Here is an 18,332-nt window from a genome sequence, read left to right as displayed (position 1 = left end):
GTTTTTTTGGCAATTTTAATTTTAAACCTAACTAAATAAGATTCTACCTCTTAAATGTAACCACATTTGGTTATCTAAAAGCCTGCTGCTTTGCAACGATCACTAGCTGTGGTTGCCTCCAGTGAACATGTCAACCCAGTGTGGTTAAAAGGAAACACATCTAGACTAAATCCTGGTGAAGGAATTGTCTGTCTGCATATGTACCTGAACTAGCATGGTCTGTCCTACCTTGGCAGTGTAGCGGCAGACATTAGGCTGCAATAACAGCTGCAGATTGGGCTGCAGCCATGCCACAGGTACAGGTTGGAGCATCTCATCTTAATAACTTCATCCTCTATCAACAATAGTCTGATTACAAATGGCACTTTCATGCAGCACCTCAGACACACAGTCCAGCATTCAGCATGTTTACAGCCCGGCTTCAGTCAACATTACTGCCAGGTGGCAATGATGACAATGTCACACGCCCACTGTTTTGTTTTGTTTTTTCTATTCTGAGACCACTGGCTTGAGAGTGCAGTAAACTGAACCAATTATCAAGCATGTAAGTGAGTTAATTTGTGTTTAGTAAACGAATGATCAATTGTACCACTAATGAAAACCAACTGAAAAGGAAAATTACTTAGAATATCTTTGGGTTTTGCCAAATACAAAGCTCCAAACTGTGGTCTCCTGGTTGGCAAACTTGAAACAAACTTGATCGCTACCCATCCTATTTCCATTTGTGGGATTTGTTGCATCTTAAAAGAGAGCCCTTGTGTTTCAGCATACAATATTTCAATGGCAGGTGCATCAAGGGGCCAGTGCCAATGGACTGTATATATATATATATGCAAGACCAACAGTATTTGGCATTCTAGGATAAAGATGCACTGAAATTGCTTTGAGCTGTCCAAATTACCAGAGCAAAAAGACTCCATATAAAGGAAATCAATTTACAATTTATCAAGCTAGGTGGGAAAATTAGAGTTCACGTCTGGAACGTCTCCAGACTGGAACATGTATTAGGTAATGTCCGACGGGAAAGATTCTTAAAATTCAAATCTAGTTAGGCACCATGGCAAAATGCTAGATGGAAAAAAAAAAGATTTAGATTGTAATGCACACACATAAATCGGGTCTTTTCACACATTTCACAGTGTGTTTTTGAAGCTAGCAAGGATATTCATACAGTTGGGGGGTTAGCTTTTTAGGGCAAGTACTAAAGCGCTTCATTGTTTAGATATAGTTTTTTCTAAAACAACTTGATGTTTGGATTAATGGTACATGCCAACACTGTGTTCTCACAAACGTGCACGTACAACCACCTGTGTTTGTGTGAGTGTGTCAGAGAAGACATACAGTATCAGGCTGGTGTGTTTTTTATGGCCATTAAAAAGACAATCAAGTCAGAAAGCCTGAAGCCATAAACTATTAACTAGCTGAACTGATGAACCCTGCCGATGTCTATGTGTGGGTGTGCGTGTGTGTGTCATTGTGTGATCAGCATGACTGTGCTATAATGAAATCCTTCAGTGACAGCATGTAGGACAAGTGTTCCTGTTGTTATAGAGAGAGACAGAGAGGTGAGTGAGAAAGAAAGAGGGAAACTATAAAATGCAAGCAACAGAACAGCCAAGCGAGATAAATTTAAAATATGAGGTGAAATAAAGCATCCAGCAAGAGGAAGAAAGAAGGGAGAAAGAAGAACACAGAGAGAGGTATTAGTGAAGTGGAAAGGGGACTCGTATTTTCAGACGTTTTAGTGCAGTAACCGGAGTTCAAACGGCGCTGCTCTCACCGAGGCAACAACAAGCATGTCAGAAGTGGTTTCTGAGTGTTTTTTCCTTTAGTTTGTTCCTGTAAAAAATGCTGCCATTTGATCTTCAGAAGCAATGAGATGTCTGAAAATGTTTCTATCACTTTTCAGAGGAACTGCACTGAAAGTAAGCTGTAGCAAAGACTTGATCAGAATACTCCACAGATGATGCTCCACTAGAGGGATTTGTCTTCTGCTGTAAAGGTCCAACATCAGTGGGCACCATTTAGAAATATTATTACTGTAAAATGGCTTTAAATATCTTTTTTTAAACCCCTAATATCACTGTCAAACAATAACAATGGGGAAAAGGAGCCATGTACCATCGAGAGCCAGAAATTACTTTTTGTTTTTCAAACTAACTCTACGGATGAACTTTGTGTTAGTCTGTGATCTCTATTTGGTGGGGGGGGGGGGGGGGTTTCTTATAATTGCACCATGTTGTTATTTTACACTATATTTGAACTCCCCTTCATCTTTTGCAAAGTGCTTGCTATGATCCAATTAGTGTTATTATACTGTATATAAAATGGTGGCTGTAATTACTAACACCCAATAAGTTGTACATCTTTGTAACAGTGTATCACTACAGAGAAATTTCTGGCTGCCCTCTAATCTACCTTTACCATCATTTTATTATTACAGCTTTGGTTCTGACTGAGAAACAATTCATCCTTTTCTTTGGCTATTAGTCAGATAACATCACAAACTAGTATTCATTTAAAACTGCATCAAACATTTACATCATAGGAGGAGCAACTAATACAAGCCAATCTGTGACTTTAGGACATCTGAATCCTGACTGACGTTGGTCATGACACACATTATTTTCATATTTCTTTCATTATGAGTTTGTGTCCATGAATCATTGCATTTAAATCACTTTATTAGGCACAGCTGTTTATCTGCTTGTTAACATGGATGTTTAATCAGTCAGTTACATGTTAGCAACTCAATGCATTTAGGCAAGTAGACATTGTAAAGACAGCCTGTAGGCGTAGGCAACCTCTTAGGACATATTGGGCCTCTAAGTACCAACTGAGGATTGTTTAAGCAACACAGCCCAGCAGAGTATTGTTGCTGACTGTGTCGATCCCTTTATGACCTTAGTGTACCCATCTGCAAATGGCTTCTTCCAGCTGGATAACGTGCCATGTCACAAAGCTCAAATCATCTCAAACTAGTTTATTAAACATGACAGGAAGATGACTGTACTCAAATGGCCTCCACAGTCACCAGATTTCAATCCAATAGAGCACTTTTGGGATGTGGTGGAAGGGGAGATTTGCATAATTGACGTGAAGCCACCTAATCTGCAGCAACTGTGTGATGCCATCATGGCAGTATGGACTAGCCTTTTTCTGGCCACCTTGCTCAATCTGTGCCATGAAGAATTAGCATCACTATTCTACTTCTAAAAATAATGAGCATCGGCTAAACTGTAAACAGTCAATTCATTCAAGGTCACACGGGTGGAATTAAATATCTGTACTGTTCTGAATTATTTAAAATTATTCTCTATGGAATGGAGTAACACTTAAAACAAAGCTCTAAATTATTCTGACCTTTCTAACCTTTTAATGACATTCTTTCCACTTTTGGAGATGGTCTGTCCAAATTAAATCAAAATGATTTGCATCATTAGAATATGTTTAAATGTCTTTTCATACTGACCATTTCAGGGAAGACCATCATCATACTCTCAACGTATTAGCCAAGCTGTGCTGTGCTTATCCAACAGAATTCATATTATTTAAGTCTTCATCTGCAACCCTTGCATGTGTTTGTATTGTTTTAAGGGAATCGCCTACCATTGCAATGCAGATGATAGACAGTTGCACCTTTCTGCTAAGCCCAACAACTCAACAGTCTCTCCTACCTTTTCTGCCATTACTAATTGGATGTATACAAATTTTCTATATCTCAATTCTAGTAAAACTGAGGTTCTAGTGTTTTGGACCTGCCAGTTTCTCTAAGGAAGTCACCCACTCTCATTTACGTCACCTCAGAAATACTGCTAAAATAAAATCTTTACTCTGATTCAATCATCTGATGCTTTTGAAACACATTTTAATTTCCCCCACTTTGATTACTGTAACCCACTTTTCACATATACCTCTTGGTCCTTTGTAGCGCATCTCCCATTGTTGCAGAAAGCAAGGCTGCTAACAAAAGCTAGCCACCACTCACATATCAAACATATTTGTCAGAGATTTACAGTTAACAAACATCCACTTTAAAGCCCTATTATTAACTCATAAAGCTCTACATGAAGATGGCCTGGCTTATATATCAGAATTACTTAGACCGTACCACAGCAGCCAACTTCTCAGATAATCTCATCAACATCTTCAAAAAAAATTGTTCCACACACTAAATAAAACCAGAGGGGATCAAACTTTTGACGGTGTAGCTCAGAAAGTTTGGAACAGCCTCCCTCAGCCTATCAGTTCTGTTGAATCTGACTTGCGTTAATCAACTGCTGAAAACTAATTTTTATAGGTTAGTGTTCCCTTAATCTTTCCCCCTTATTTTATGCCACAATGTACATCTATTTTCATTTGTATGAAAGTGCGTATGTTGGAATGAATGCGTGACCCTGTAGTTCATTATGTCTGTCTTATGGAATATGCATGCTTATTTTTATTGTGTGGCTTTTACTCAAACTGTGAAGCACTTTCTAACTGTGTTCTCAAAAGCGCTATACAAATAAAGCCATTATTTTCTATACTATTTTGTAAGTCTTTAAAGCAGCTACCTGTCTGCTAGGGGTGCAACGATACTCGTATCGATATTGAACCGTTCGATACAGTGCTTTCGGTTCGGTATGCATATGTATCGAACAATAAAATTTTTTAATTTATTTGATCAACTTTTCTTCTGACAATGCTGTCTGTGTTGAGAGCTCAGTGGATCTGCGTTCGACTACTCCGCCTAGGCTGCACTGTCGAGCTAGCAAGACAGAAGCTAAGCTTGTTGCAACATGGCAAATTGAACCTCCCCCACCCTCATTCAGATCTGGCCTTTGGAACTATTTTGGTCTTCATGTGAAATATGACCCTGAAGGTAAGCGCGTCATGGACAAAAGTAAAACAGTATGTCGGATGCACCACGCAATGCTCAATTACATGTGTGGGAACTACTTCGTTAGCGCAGTTAGCTCGTTAACGTGTTGACATCGTCCAGCCCCACGCACGGGGTGATCTGTGGTAGCTCGTTAACGGAGATTTGCCGTGTCCTTGGGGGGCTCAACCCAGGGTAGCGGTCATGGCCAATTAGGGGCTCTCTGTTGGCTCTTAGGTGACGGTTTCCTCGTGGCTGCGTGCAGCGGGGCTAGGGGAGGGTCTGTGCTGACGGACGTGGGTTACTGACCTGGTAGCCTGGCTGCCCCTGGGTGGGTCCGGGATGGGCGTGAGGTTCTGGGGGCGCTCCGGCTCTGGGCTGGGGCCCTGGCCGGGCCTCGGGGGCTTGGGTCCTGGTTGGTGTGTTGCCGGGGTTGTGGGCGGGTGGGTGTATGGGGGCCCAGTCCTGGCGCAGGGTGCCGCCGGTACGTCGAGCCACCTGGGGGGCTCTTCAACTGGTGGGGGAGGTTGTCACATCTTGCAGGAGCTTTCCTCTCTACAGGAACTCTCTCTGCAGGAGGTGGAGATACAGGAGAGGTGGAGGAAGATCTCAGCCTGGTTGTCTATTGTCTTATGTAGTCTGGAAGATGAGTGGATGATGGGGTGGGTGCAGTTTTCTCTGTGGTGGGGTCGGGTGGGCTGTCCCGGGCTCTGTGGGGCCGGGCGGCGCTGCTGCACTGGGCCCCGGTCCGGATGGGCCTGGGCCTCCTTTCCCTGGCGGGTCGCGGAGTATGGGGGTGCCTACTGGGGTCAGCGGGGGAGCTGGCCCCAGGGAGGGGTCACTTGCCCCTCCCTTCCTTCCCTCCCCATCTCCAGCTGCCTCCCTCTTCCTGCTCCACCACAACCACCCACACATGCAGGGCCTTGAAGTAGGGTCACCAGGGTGCAGAGGAGGCTACCCCCCCCCCCCCCCCCCCCCCCTGTTCCCTTCTGGCTGCCTCTGCCTCAATTTTATCCCACAACTTAGACATTCACATTATTCACACTCTCATTACACATACATATAGGATCTTGGGGGTGGGCACGATACACGGAATCCAAATTACCATCAGGGTGTACACCTCACCCCTGGCGTCGTTGCCCACCTCTCAATTTTAAATACACGTAGACATTGAGCGCTATCAGGAGGGGCTATGCGCTTACCTGCTGCTCTCTGGCAGGTAGCTCCATGCCCTCCTGGGTTTTAAATGCACCTTAGAACACACATGCATCAACACTACAATGAGCGGGTGGAGGGAGGTTTGGAGTCTTCTCTCACCCCCGTTCTCTGCGGCCTGCTGGAGCGGGGGTCCTAGGAGGAGGAGTTGGCCGTCCGACTGGGGTCTGGAATGTGGGGCCTCCCTGCTGCTGCGGAGTCGGGGCGGTCTGCTTCTCCCCACCGCAGGGAAAAGGGTAACACCACCTGGGTCTGGGTGCAGTTCCCCCCTCCAGGGGCAAGGGTACCTAGACCCGGTTCGTAGAGTACGCTTGGGGAGTGTGATCGTGTGTACAGCGTCTCTTTATGTCTGTCTCCACGTTGGTTGAGTGTGGAGTAAGTGCATATGAGAGCATGAGGGTAGGAATGGATGTTTGTATCTGTGTGTGCCTGTATGTCTGTGTCTATATGTCAGGTTGGGTATCAGACGCCACCTCTCTGGGGACATCTCAGGCCCTCCAAGGTTTGGAGGCCTATCTCCCCCCACCACTTCCCCTGCCGGTGGCGGACTCCCTCAGACATCGGTGCGTTGGTGGTTCTTTGTGTCTGGCGATGGGCATCCAGGTACACACCGGCTCACTCCTTGGCGGCCGCTTATCGGGGCCTGGAGCCTGGGGCTCGCTCGGGCCACTTCGGAGGTGGGGTGCCCCCGGCCTCTCGGCCTGGGGCTCGGTCACTCAGGCACAGCTGGCTGCCGGCGGAGCTCAGGGGTGCGTCACTGCAACTCCCCCTGGCTTCTGCTCCGCGGCTGTTGAGTGAGCCCTCATTTGGGACTCTCCTCAGCTCTTTTTGGGACAGTGGCGCGGCTGTCCCTCTGTTGGTCTTCCTTGGTCTCTTGTGTTCTGGGGGCCTCTGGATGTCTGGAGTTTTGATCTCCTCCATACCTGCTTCATGCCCTGGTGGACGGGGCAGTAGCTTCCCACACCCTCTAGCAGATCATTACATGAAGGAACCTTTTAAATACAAGCACGTCCATGCTCACAGGTGTACACACAGGTGATCACACACGCAAACTACACCCTTTTTGGCTCCTACCTCAAAGCACACTGTGCGCTGTCGATCTTACAATAATGTTTAATATTTAGTATTTACTGTCATATTCCCATATATCATTGTGATGTTGTTTATTGTATTGCTCTCGTTTTCTTCTGCTTGTTTTCTTTTTTCTTTCTCAACAGGTGATCCAGGTGATCGATATATGTATTTTTTTTTCTTGCCCATTCTGTTGGTTTTTGTTTTTTGCCCTTCTCCCCCGTCCCTCTTCTCAGCTGATTTTCTTTCCCTCTTTCTTTCTCCCCTTCTTTTCCCCAGTCAAGTCTGTCCCGTATTCAGCAAGTGAAAATAAAATAAACAATAAAAGGTGAATCAAATGGACCATTACGGCAAGGCTGGGATGGTCAATTTGGTAAAGTAAATCCGTTGGGCATCTTTCTTCGCCTTTAGACAATAATTCTGATGGCAAAAGAGCCAAACGGGACAGGCAAAAAAAAAAAAAAAAAAAGGAGATTTGCTGTGTTGTGGCATTAACGTCATTTCAGATTAATGCTGACAGCATTAGTGGGAACACAATGAATATGACTGCACATTTACGCCGACATCATCCTAGTGCAAAGACAAGTGGAAGCAGACAAAAACAACAAGCACGCATGCTACAAACTTTACCCGAGTCATTTAGTCAGCCGTTAGCACATGATTCTCCTCATGGGGACCTGATATGTTTAATATGCTGCTGAGAGTGTACCCCAGAAGAAGTGTATAGTATAGCTTTTATTTTGGAAAGAGCCATTTCTCTGTAATAAACTCTCTTTTCCAAAGATGAGTGATTTCTCGATCAGATAGATTTATTATTTTCTCCCCTTGTTGTTTCAGCAACATTAAATTTAAAAACTGTACGTTGGAGTTAAAATATATATTTATAATTTTAATAAATGACAAATTAAAAAAGCATGAACATTTTCTTGTATCGAAAAAATATTGAACCGTGACACCAAAGTATCGAACCGAACCGAACCGTGAATTTTGTGTATCGTTGCACCCCTACTGTCTGCCTCAGTATGTATCTGTACTTGGGTCTATTTTGTGAATTTGCTTCTAACAGTGGGGTGTAGTAGTTAAAGTGCAACATTCAGTGGCAAAAAGTTAAACGATTAAAAGACCTGAATAAACCACAGCATGCCACCTCCACTATTGTTTTAGTCAAATAAAATGTTCTTTCAGCCCGAAGTATTTAATCCATTTCAATTCCTTAAAAATCATGCACATACCAAACATCTTCAGTCAGCTACAGTGGAAGATTATATATGTCTTAAACCTTTTTCTGGCCATTAACCATTTCTTTATTCACAGTATACTCCTGACCCCGCCATATTGTCAAGCTGTCATGTTAATTTATGTATTCCATTCATTCGTAGTCTATATTTAAGAGCATGGAGGCAGCTCCAAATGGATTATATGGAAAAATGATAAGCATAGCCATGACACATGACTGTATTAACCATTAAAATGAGGAACACCATCCATATTTAGTGTGACTGAGGCTTTAACTTCAAACTGGTTGTCATCTGTGATTAGGTTATTTATAAATTTTCTTTTTTTTTTTTTTTAAATTTCAGCATATAAGCTTGCTTTTGAATTAATGTATGTTTGGTTTGAGATTGTGGAAGACATTTTCTTTTCTGTGACATTTTTTTTATGATAGCTTGCCACTCTGGGCTCTATTTCAGTAGCTCTCCTGTCACTTCAATTCACTTCAGGTCATTTCAGTTCTGCAGTTCAATATGTAGCCAGAGATGAATGAATCAATTTCACTTCACTCACTGTCTTTCTGTCTGTCCACCCGTCTCTGTGTGTTTATATACAGCATGGGATTGTTTAGGCAGAGAGTTTTCAGTACCACCAGTGAAATTTATATTCTTTATACACACCCTGAATAACACCTTTTTATACACATACACACACAAATCTAGCACACCGGTGACAAATGAGATGCCAAAAAACCTACAAAGAACATAAGAATGATTAAGCATGCAAATTTATACACACTAGCATGTTAAAAATGCTAATGAAATTTTTCAAACGCAACTGCTTCCATACCTTCTCGCTTGTTGTTGCGAAAGCATTTAACTTTGGGCAGTTTGGTGAGAAGCTGGCAGTCACTCTCTGGGAAAGAAAAAAAAAACAGCATGAGCAGAATACGAATAATAGAAGGAAACATTGTGTGCCGTGTAATGTATATCTTGATAATTTCTTTGAAAGTCTGCAGAGAAACCAAATAGTAGCCCACTGAAAAAAATGACGACAATTCAAAGCTTAAGGTTTGACAAGTTAGACATTTGTCTAGTTGCTGTTCAGCCGGCTGTGAGGTCTCCACTGAATTTCTGAGCTGTATTTCTTTTTTTTTTTTGTATTTTGTTCTTTTTTTTAATAAAACTGTCAAAAATACTCTGGTTGAAAGTCTCAAAATGAAAAGAAGAAAGCAGAAAAAATGAATCACTGGTGTACAATATGTGAGTCATTTAATGAAGTCAAGTTAAGTGAAATTAATATTAATGATTTTTAGAACAGGAAAATAGTGAATGTACTTACAATATCAAAAAAGGATTTCAATAGCGTTCCATTATAAATTTCAGAATAATGAGTCAAAGATTGGAAGAAAAAAAAACTAGAGAAGAAAGAGAAGCCGTCACGGCTCAAAAAACTGGAAAATGTCATGACTTATGATAATATGATGAGTATGTTCTGTCTTACATTCCTAATCACAATGGTGGTGGGATCTCAAAAGATTTCTTAACAGTTAGTTTTTGTTTTTCCCTGTAAGTGTTATTGTTAAAACTTTTCTGAAATATGTTCCTGCAGTCAAATTAAAAATAAACACATTTTCTTCATATTAATATTCAAGTTATTTTCTGTGCTCTATTGTGAGTAACATATGGGTGCATGACATTTTCAGTTTTTAAAAATTATTATTAGTATTATATTTTACACAATATAACAGCTTTTTCTCAAATGGTTTTGTATGTGATGTTTTGTGTATAGCGACCCTGAATGACTTAACACCTCCATCAGAGCGCTCTGACCCAGAAACAATGCCCCATGGTTGTTCCCCTCTCCACTGAACTTCTCCCTTCAAGTGGACAAAATATATGTGACCAAGAGCATATGCACTTTGATCCAAGCAGAAAGGTTTTGACTCAGTTTGGGGATAAATTCTTATTGTTATTTTATATGGAATTTGAACTAAAACAACACAGTTTCCAAAAACCTTAAAGTTCAGACACACCCCCATAAATATTTTTTGTTTTTATATACTAATTTGGCTCTGTGGTTCTCTCTCAGCCTGAGATGCCCTGCATGATGAAAAACAAAATAACCTTTGATGGGAGGTAAATACGACAGACTATGGAGGAAGTGGAAAACATTCAGAAGTGACACAAATGAAATAACATAATAGGTTTTCTTTTTTTTTTTTTCTGCAACGTGATAAATGGAGAAAGATATGTAAACTCCAGACTCTATGTTTGTTTATATGTATGTCTGTTTGTTATTTTCTTTACTGTATGTCCACAATGTCAAAATAACCTAATAAAAATCAAAGTAAAAAAAAAGAAAAAAAAGAAAAAAAAGAAAAACAAAATAACCATATAAACAGACACTAATGTTTGACAAAGCTCGAAAGGTTGAGAGGCATTCAAATTTTAATTGCAAGCATTGGTGTAACAGCATCTTTGCAGAGCTAGAAAAGTTTGTGTACTACTGTTCCACATGCCTTAATGCTGACTGGCTGCAAAACCCTCAAGGTATGCACAAAAGGCCAGAGAAGGTGGAGTTATGTTAATATTATTAATTGGGTGTTGGCATCAGTTTCAGTTTCAGTTTGGATTAGTCTTGGCTAATATCAGGTTAGGGAAAAAGCACGGAACTAATGGGCAGTTGTATGGTCAGTTCCTGGTGTTTTTGATCTTTTCCTTGTTTTTGCTAGGACTGCAAGTCCCTTATTTGTATTTGGTCTTTGTAAGTAATTCAGTTTACACTTTCAATATCAGTTTCAATTTAAAACTTTATCTTCTTCTATATTAGGATCCTTTGAGGCATGTACATAGGAACCGTTACATGTTTGGGGGCTTGTCCAGGATATGCACACATAACCTCTGAACCCACATACTGTACCTGCTGTGAGGAAAAATATAACCAGATATTTAACATAATTTGACTATAAAATCAGTCATATTCATATCTGAAATCATCCACAGCATTTGTTGGGGCAGGACGAAGTTAAGCTTAAAAACAATGAGGACAGGTCAGCTTGTCTCAGCGGCAGCTGATATCTCAACCTATGGATTCAAATGGCAAACCTCATTTATGGCTCACTTTAAGCTATATTAGTCTGCCCATGATCTGCAAGCCACTTTGCAACCCAACTCTATCCCAGCTCCTCATTTCAAGCTTTTTCAACATACTGACTGTTGGCATATACAGTGGGGCAAAAAAGTATTTAGTCAGCCACCGATTGTGCAAGTCCCCCCACCTAAAATGATGACAGAGGTCAGTAATTTGCACCAGAGGTACACTTCAACTGTGAGAGACAGAATGTGAAAAAAAAAAATCCATGAATCCACATGGTAGGATTTGTAAAGAATTTATTCGTAAATCAGGGTGGAAAATAAGTATTTGGTCAATAACAAAAATACAACTCAATACTTTGTAACATAACCTTTGTTGGCAATAACAGAGGTTTACTATAGGTCTATACCAGGTTTGCACACACAGTAGCTGGTATTTTGGCCCATTCCTCCATGCAGATCTTCTCGAGAGCAGTGATGTTTTGGGGCTGTCGCCGAGCAACACGGACTTTCAACTCCCGCCACAGATTTTCTATGGGGTTGAGGTCTGGAGACTGGCTAGGCCACTCCAGGACTTTCAAATGCTTCTTACGGAGCCACTCCTTTGTTGCCCGGGCGGTGTGTTTTGGATCATTGTCATGTTGGAAGACCCAGCCTCGTTTCATCTTCAAAGTTCTCACTGATGGAAGGAGGTTTTGGCTCAAAATCTCACGATACATGGCCCCATTCATTCTGTCCTTAACACGGATCAGTCGTCCTGTCCCCTTGGCAGAAAAACAGCCCCATAGCATGATGTTTCCACCCCCATGCTTCACAGTAGGTATGGTGTTCTTGGGATGCAACTCAGTATTCTTCTTCCTCCAAACGCGACGAGTTGAGTTTATACCAAAAAGTTCTACTTTGGTTTCATCTGACCACATGACATTCTCCCAATCCTCTGCTGTATCATCCATGTGCTCTCTGGCAAACTTCAGACGGGCCTGGACATGCACTGGCTTCAGCAGCGGAACACGTCTGGCACTGCGGGATTTGATTCCCTGCCGTTGTAGTGTGTTACTGATGGTGACCTTTGTTACTTTGGTCCCAGCTCTCTGCAGGTCATTCCCCAGGTCCCCCCGTGTGGTTCTGGGATCTTTGCTCACCGTTCTCATGATCATTTTGACCCCACGGGATGAGATCTTGCGTGGAGCCCCAGATCGAGGGAGATTATCAGTGGTCTTGTATGTCTTCCATTTTCTGATGATTGCTCCCACAGTTGATTTTTTCACACCAAGCTGCTTGCCTATTGTAGATTCACTCTTCCCAGTCTGGTGCAGGTCTACAATACTTTTCCTGGTGTCCTTTGAAAGCTCTTTGGTCTTGGCCATGGCGGAGTTTGGAGTCTGACTGTTTGAGGCTGTGGACAGGTGTCTTTTATACAGATGATGAGTTCAAACAGGTGCCATTCATACAGGTAACGAGTGGGGGACAGAACAGCTTCTTACAGAAGACGTTACAGGTCTGTGAGAGCCAGAGATTTTCCTTGTTTGAGGTGACCAAATACTTATTTTCCACCCTGATTTACGAATAAATTCTTTACAAATCCTACCATGTGAATTCATGGATTTTGTTTTTCACATTCTGTCTCTCACAGTTGAAGTGTACCTCTGGTGCAAATTACTGACCTCTGTCATCATTTTAAGTAGGGGAACTTGCACAATCGGTGGTTGACTAAATACTTTTTTGCCCCACTGTAAATACTCTTCCCGTTACACTATTGTTGTAATTAAGTCCTGTTTGTGGACATTTTACGTCTTTGTACCTACCTGCTTAAGACGACTATTATACTGTATATTAACATCAGCAAAAGTAGAACATATAGACAGTCATTACCTCCTATGCAGATTAGATCCAGCTACAGCTATGCTTGCTTAATTATAAAATCTTCTTGGTCATTGTCCTCAGGGGCTGTGTCCACCACAGCATACATCTCATGGACTGCCCTCTCAGCTGTTTGCAATGATAGAAACATATTTTTGATAATATGCTAAGAAAAATTAAAAAAAAAAAAAGCAGGTCATCTTTTTTCTTTCCAGATTTTTCAGTTGAAAAATGTTCAACTTCTCATAAACAATTATGGCCAATGCTGTCATTTTTTAACCAGACTTCCATTTTCAGTGGCAAAAGGGTGAGTCAAATACTTCAGTGAACCAAGATCACGTCCTATTCGCACTAGTGCTGAACAATGGGGACTTTTTACTGCTTGTATGAAAAGTTTGGCTTGCAGGACGATTTAGTTTGCAGTGGGTATAGCAGGTAAACAAAAGTCATCTAGAGTCACGGTTTTTACAAGATATTACTTCCTTGGATATTCTGTATCATAGCAACGAAAGAAATACTTCATCTCCAGATTGCTCTCAAGCACTCGCAGCTGGCATTTTTTAGCTGCCAGAAGAAAAAGAAATCTCTTTGGTGCACAGTTTAAAGCAGATCGGATGAACAGTTGTCGAGATATATAGATTTATAGGACAGCTCTCTGTGGAAACATATGGCAACAATAGTTCTTGAATGAAAGAGGAGAAAGCTAAAAGTGCAAGAGGTTAGGTGGTAGTACCATAAATTATTGGATAATTATTATTATTTTTAAATAGAAGTGATATTATAAATGTATCAACTCTAGTACATCAAGAAGAAGATTTTTATGAGAGTTTATAATCTAGAGAACTGCCTCAACATAGGAACAGTGAACAAGACAGAAACATTAAGTTGATGTGCTTGAGGAAGGTAGTAAGAGAAAAGTTGTTTATGATAGGTCAAATATCCTAAAACAAATCACCGCAAATAAGCAAAGGCAAGGCATTAAACTTATTGACTCACACCTGTGTGGGCGGCTGGAAAAGTTGTTTTCTCTTTGGCTATGTATATCAGCATGCATATGCACTGGTGATATGGTTGTATAAGTGTATATGCAGTATTATTAACACTGATTATGTCATGGTCCTGGGCCATGTTGGCCCAGTGTTCTTAGTTTCCTTGTATGTTTGTATTTTGTTCCTTGCTTAGGCCATGTTTTCTGAGTTGCCCTGTTGTGTTGTTCCCTAAGTGTTCTCCCTTCATGGCTCTTACCCCCTGTGTGCCCCTCTGTGTATCTGTGAGCCCTCGTCTCTCCTTATGTTTTATTCCATGCTTCCCCTGCCCATTATGTCTAAGTTCTCCCCGTGCTCTCTCTTCCCCCTGTGTGCCCTCTATGTATTTATGAGCCCTCGTCCCCTTTCGTGTTTATTCCGTGTCTCCCCTGCCTGTTACGTTGGTGTTCTACTCGTGCTCTCTCTCCTCCTGTCTGAACCTCTGTACTTCCTGTTTCACCTCTCCCGTCAGTGTTCAGTTCACCCCGCCCTGTCTCGTTATGATTATCAGTGTCACCTGTGTTCCCCGTGTGTTCCCACTTCCCTCGTTAACCCTCTGTGTATTTCTGTCTGCGTCTCCCTCTGTTCAGCGTGACGTCGTCCCTCATGTTGTGTGGATCTCCCTGTGTCTCTCTGCGTATGTTAGTTTACTTTTCCCAGTTTAGTTTTGTATTTCCTATGTTCTGCCATTCCAGCATTAAAGCTGTGATTTTGAGTTCATCCCCGTGTCTGTGAGTTTTGCGTTTGGGTCCTCCTCCTGCCTGCCACACAGCCGAGCCTTGACAGATTATCTGTCGGTAGTTGATTTGCACATCCATCTGTGGTTGTTTACTGGCATGTATCTGTCTCCACTGCTGATTGCATCTATTCACTGTTGCCTCACCTACACCAATCATGTCTTTATAGTCTAAATCTGCTGTTATTTAACCTTCATCACTCAGGTTTTCACTTCTGTCGCTCTCAGATTGGTGAGTTAGAAAAATGTTTTAACAATTGCATGTTGAAAAAACATTGGAAAATCACGAGTTATTAATGAGACACAAAGCCTGTTCTACAAAGGTTGTACGGGTTTGGGGTTCATGTTTTAACTTCCATGTTTAAAACAACCTTTTTGTTTCTATTTGCTGTTTGGTTTGTAATTGACCAGTCAAACAGGCTAAAGTCCCCCAGTGCAGTGTGATGAATCAGAAAACACAGTTTTAAGTAAATTATAGCACAAATTATCAAAAAGCATGTTAAAGTGGGCATACAGTGTCCTCGGTGTCATGGTTGGTCTGTCACTTGTCATTCAGTCAGTCTTTTGAGACTTGTCATTCTCAAAACATACAATGGGTGATAGCTAAAGCCATCTTTTATTTACAGTGTTTCCTAACATTGCAAACAAATGCACACATTGCATGTTGAGCGTTTGAATATAGATGTTCTGTAGACTTCTTTCTTAAATGTTTTAAAAATACTGTGAAATATTTTGTATCTGCCCATGTTCATTATGAAATGTAATAATGTAGAGACAACATGAAAATTGGTTTAGCTTCTGGATTGCTTTGATTAATGATAATGGAATTAAGAAAATATAAGAAGACTATAAGAAACCTTCAATTAATCTAGCTGCTGCTCAAGGCATGTTAGCATTATATTACATCCTGCTGCTCAAGGCATGCATTGAGATTTAGCTACGGGTTACTAAACTTGCAACAAAGATGCATAACATGTCCTGTGATGCATATAGCCTAAATAAAAAAAAATTAAAATGAAAAACCAAAAATATCACAGGGCTTTTTAAAGAGACTCTTAGCTGTCAGTAAATGGTTAGAAAGTCGTTAATATAATTGAATTCCTAAGAACATCTGAAATTACGATGCTTTGGGGAAATGGCTCTTGGATTTCAGAAAGTTCACAGAATTTTACTATCATCCTATCTTTAAGATGCTTTTGGGAAAACTGGCTGGAATTGCAATTTGACAAGTTGATCTTCAAAACACTCAGCTGCCACATATCGTTAAGTGAAAAATCTCCCTGCGCTGATTTTGATCTTATTCAAATTTAAGAGGGACGCTGAAGCACTCACTGTGGTTATTTTCTCTGCTACGTGCTCATTAAGCCTGAAGAGGGAAAAAAACACCTAAACACAAGTTTTTTGTTGGTGCCTCTATCGTTTTCTTAAAAAATTCTTTAATTGTGACTTAAAATTATAGTGAGGAGCATAACTACACTTGAAGCAGTTGAGCAGCCTTTAAGAATAAACTGTGTGTCGGTGAAACTGGAGAAAGTTGCAGGAACAAATCAAATCTTGTCAGGCAGCTTTAGCTTCTCCTGAAGCTGCTGTTTCCAATGTAAACCATGTAGTGTTCAGTTGCCTGTATATTTGTGCTTTCCTTATCACTGCTTTACTCCCTGACCACAAAAACCAAAGTGCAGACACTTTTTCTGATCACATCAAAGTCTGCTGGCCAGAATTTATTTCCTAGCAGGAGTGGACAGAAAACTGAAAACTACAAACGACTGCACCTCTTAACATACTATCTTACTAGGTCTGCAGTAACATTTTGAAGCTATTTATATTTGACTTCCATTATATTCTGCTCTTGGACATACTGTAGTTTTTATTCCACTATGCTTCTATTTAAAACAAATCATATGATCCTGGAATATTAAACCATTTTACTACCCCTAGTAGTTATAATTAACTCCACTATGACCAGCTAAAACATTAAACTGTGGCTGCATATTCATTTGACACCAATAATGATCCAGTGATTGATATATTACTTTGAATAACCCTTTTGCTTAATGAGCAATTTAATTTTTAATCTTTAGGGGAACAGTAGCAAAAATAGGTCCCTACATAAATACTCTGATCATCTCACTTTTAATTACGCAAATCAAACTGATTTATAGGACCAGAGACCATTTAGATATTGTATTAAACATTGGAAATCACATAGACGTACACATTTCTACACTGGGTGCGTTGGTCCATGACCAATTCTGGACATCTATACAACATCCGACTTGGTCCACAATTTGGACGTCCAACCATGACCCAACCCAACCTATGATGTTCAACATTTCAGACTGGATCATTTTTTGGGACGTCATGTGAACGCCTATGACAGGTGCAGGGAGCTTACATGGTTAAGTAATGTAAGATTTTTTTTATTTACAAATATCAACATTGTTGTTATCAACATGACACGTGAATACAGATTGTTTATAAACAAACACAATTTCTCACGTGTTAGCTTATTGATTTTTTTTTTTATTTGACATTTTTTAACTGGTTTATTTATTTTAATTAATCAACTTTTTTTTGTAACCAGGCAAAAACTGTTGAAATCAATGTTAAAATGTAAAATAATAATAGTATTTAGAAAAATGTTGGAATTCCTTTTAAAAGGAGTACACTGTGTTTAATAAGTTTAAAAAACCACTTGCATTATAAATGGTTTGTTTTTATTTTAGTGAGGCTGGTCTTATTTTGAAGAGGAACTTCTAAAGGACATCTCTGCGACATCACTTTGTGAGTATATAGGCAATATAAAGGATTCAAATCATGGTTTTTGATAAACAAATTTTCCATAGACTCACTTCTTTCTGTGTGATTAACCATGTTTTTAATTTATAGGATGCCAATTAATGGACATCATGCATTTTGTCCACACTTTAAAAATGCCACCTTAAATTACTTCATAAATTAAATCAACAAACAGGGCTTTGAGAGTAGAGTTTTAAGCTTAAGCCATCGACCCTTCTGGCCATCACCAGTAGGCGGTAGGTGAAGTGTCTTGCCCAAGGACACAACGACCAAGACTGTCCGAGCCGGGGCTCAAACCGGCAACCTTCCGATTACAAGGCGAACTCCCAACTCTTGAGCCACGATCGTCCCAAACTCAGACACTCACTACATTTTATTTTAAGGATTATCAAATTACAGTTACTAAAAAACCCTCAATACTATCATTTCTTGGTAATCAAATACATAAAACATCATAT

The 18,332-nt window shown here is 40.7% G+C and overlaps 1 protein-coding gene across 1 annotated transcript in view; it reads right to left on the bottom strand.

Annotated features, from left to right (window-relative positions):
- LOC146618083 (polypeptide N-acetylgalactosaminyltransferase 14-like) overlaps nucleotides 1–18,332 on the bottom strand; it is a 264,598-nt gene that overhangs the window by 82,154 nt on the left and 164,112 nt on the right. The window contains exon 7 of the mRNA XM_085372113.1: nucleotides 9,209–9,274. Within this exon, the coding sequence (XP_085228239.1) occupies nucleotides 9,209–9,274 (66 nt within the window). The remainder of the gene's footprint in view (nucleotides 1–9,208; nucleotides 9,275–18,332) is intronic.

This window comes from Diplotaxodon limnothrissa, linkage group LG15 (assembly GCF_057381915.1).
Source record: "Diplotaxodon limnothrissa isolate DT_005_m linkage group LG15, D_limnothrissa_male_GT1.1, whole genome shotgun sequence".
Lineage (NCBI taxonomy): Eukaryota > Metazoa > Chordata > Actinopteri > Cichliformes > Cichlidae > Diplotaxodon > Diplotaxodon limnothrissa.
This window is presented reverse-complemented; position numbering and strand designations above follow the sequence as displayed.